The 2,569-nt window shown below is 35.4% G+C and overlaps 1 protein-coding gene across 1 annotated transcript; it reads left to right on the top strand.

Annotated features, from left to right (window-relative positions):
- Nucleotides 1-1,048: 1,048 nt before the first annotated feature.
- On the top strand, nucleotides 1,049-2,237 carry LOC113709549 (uncharacterized). Its single transcript, XM_072065501.1, has 4 exons — nucleotides 1,049-1,398; nucleotides 1,496-1,607; nucleotides 1,698-1,779; nucleotides 1,887-2,237. Exons 1-4 carry the CDS (start codon nucleotides 1,054-1,056, stop codon nucleotides 2,149-2,151), a joined length of 804 nt encoding a protein of 267 aa, XP_071921602.1. The 5' UTR covers nucleotides 1,049-1,053; the 3' UTR covers nucleotides 2,152-2,237.
- The last annotated feature ends 332 nt before the right edge of the window (nucleotides 2,238-2,569 follow it).

Genomic DNA, 2,569 nt, shown 5'->3' with positions numbered 1-2,569 from the left:
GGCTAATTAAATTCGAACGGGCTCTTATGAAATCGAACTCAATTCGAGTATTGAATAATCTGGTTCATCTCTTGACTCTAACACAAACTACAACCCCTAAAGGGGTTTGGAGAATAATTGGTGCATGCACTCTTCTAAATGCTTCTCAATAAAATCTAAGTAATTTGAGATAACAAATGTAGAACTGTTTTGAAAAATGTGATTTCCATCTCAATATCATAATGTACTAACTCATCTTCCTAGAGTGTTTTTAATCACTCTAGAAAAAGTATCTACAGAAAGAAGAGAGGGGGGGGGGGGGTTCAATAATTATTTCTTTGGAGTCCCAACCAACCTTTGGTTCTACTAATTGATGTGCTGCATTCTCATTTGGATTGCTACTTTAGAGTTTTTCTAAAAAATATATATTATAACGATTTAATATATGTGAAACAAAAAACTATTAGAAAAATATATTCACAGAAAATGTAAAAAACTTTTGACAGAAATGACAATTCAAATAAGTACTTCCCAGTCAAACAAAACCTCGTTAAAATTTTTTTTAAAAATAGTTAAAAAATATGTTCACAAAAAATATAAGATTTTTTTTTGGGGAGAAATGGCAATCCAAGTATAAGCACTTCCTAGTCAAACAAAACCTTGATTTCGTCCAAAAATAAAAAAAAAGTCAAACAAAACCTTGTTAAAAAAAAAGTACACTAACAGGTGACATGTGATTTTCGTTTCAAGCCTAGTATAGTTTTCGAATTTCGATTGCAGAATGATGTCGGAATCTTGGCGTTAAATTTTCTTTGAAGGTATATAAGAGAAACTTATTTTAGAGGAAATCTTGTAATAGTCTATTTGAGTATTGCTTTCTTTCGCAACTTTTCAGAAAGGTTCCAAGCTTGCAGCTGCGGCATTGTTGCTTTATTCTTTATATACGATCTTATTACCTTCCATCCATGCACTACATTTGTTCCTTTTCTCCAACAATTCTAAATCCGACATTCATTTCTTGGATCTTCAATTCACAGGTTCAATCTCCTTCCTGCCTTCATATTCTTCAGCCAAATGATCTCTATTTCCTTTCCATTTACGTGCCCGACGATGCCGTACGAAGTACCACACCAACGCCTACGCCAAAGAGCATGCCTTTCGGACAGGTTTCACTGTTTTCAATCTTCTTCCACAAATAAGCTGCTGCCCAGAGACCAGGGTACATTGTCGGTGGCATGCAAATGCAGTGCTCAAGGATTAGGGTCAGAAGCTGATGATCGCAGAGCTCTGAAAACAGTTCTCAAGCTTTACAAGGCAATCAAGAATAAGAACATCAATGAACTGTCTGATATAATTGGAGAAGAATGCCTATGCAATTGCAATTTTGTCTCCACCTTCCAACCTTTTCATGGTAAGGAGGTAAGCTGAATATACACACGTGCTCGCGCGCACACACAAACCTTGAATGCACGTCTAACCTTCTGGTCTGGGCTTCTCTGTATACCCTCGCATGCAGCAAGTATTGGGATTCTTCTCTTCTCTCATGAAGAACTTGGGAAATAACATTGAAATCGTGGTGCAGCCGACGTTCCATGACGGAATGAATGTTGGTGTATCTTGGAAACTAGGTTCTCTCCCCCTTTCATATTTATTAATTATTTTTTTCCTGTCTAAACGTGGACTAAAGAATATCCTTCGTCTTTATGTCCATTCTTCAGAATGGGGCAAGGATCGCGTCCCTCTGGGCAAAGGTCTGAGCTTCTACACTTGTCACATTTATCAGGGAAAGGTGGTCATAAAGTAAGTAGCACAACAGATGAAAGAAATTTAACTTGCATTAGTTAGTTGTCTTCACTGTCAGCTTCAACTGTGACTAATTGTTTCTGTTTGATTGCTTTATAATCCAGTAACGTAGATATGTTCTTGGAGCCAATCCTTCATATTGAGCCCCTCAGACTGGTGAGTATAGTTAGACTTCAATTTTACTTCCCAGTGCAATGTGAATGGGCTAACCTCGATGTTCCACAGAAAACAATTACATCATTGACGAGTGCCATGGACGACATCTGTTCCAGGGCTTCATTTCAAGGAAAGGCAAAAGCAGCAATGAAAATTTTCTTCATTTTATTTCTCGTGGCCGCATTACTGTACTATCTCAGGCATCGTTTCTAGGCATGTGTGAATCCATGGAGTCGAGAAGTATTGGTAGGGGTGACAGTTTCAACGCAACGGATCTTCTGTCCCACACTTTGTGTCACTTTCTGTCCCACTTTTTATTATATTATTATTTCTCCTTCATAAATATCATATTTTAGTTCTTTTTTGTTTCCTTAAGATTCAATAACTATTAATTGAGTAATACACAAAATTTAACAAAATCAAAAAATCAAAATGCATAAAAAATGAGATTTTTTATGAATTTTCTGCTGTATTTTTTAATTTTCTATTATATATATATTTTTTAAATTGTTGTATTTATTTTTTACTGAATTAATAATTATTGAATCTTAAGAAAACAAAAAAGAACTAAAACATGATGTTTATGAAGGAGAAATAACAATATAATAAAAAATGGGACAGAGAGTGGCAC

This window comes from Coffea arabica, chromosome 9e (genome assembly GCF_036785885.1).
Source record: "Coffea arabica cultivar ET-39 chromosome 9e, Coffea Arabica ET-39 HiFi, whole genome shotgun sequence".
NCBI classification, from domain to species: Eukaryota; Viridiplantae; Streptophyta; class Magnoliopsida; order Gentianales; family Rubiaceae; genus Coffea; species Coffea arabica.
The sequence above is the reverse complement of the archived record's forward strand: the minus strand, read 5'-3'. Positions and strand labels throughout refer to the sequence as shown.

Bases quoted from the DNA above. Each gene is read 5' to 3' on its own strand.
- LOC113709549 (XM_072065501.1), top strand. From the start codon at position 1,054: ATGATCTCTATTTCCTTTCCATTTACGTGCCCGACGATGCCGTACGAA. The intron at 1,399-1,495 runs GTAAGCTGAATA...CCTCGCATGCAG, and splicing joins AACCTTTTCATGGTAAGGAG to CAAGTATTGGGATTCTTCTC. The intron at 1,780-1,886 runs GTAAGTAGCACA...TTTATAATCCAG, and splicing joins CAGGGAAAGGTGGTCATAAA to TAACGTAGATATGTTCTTGG.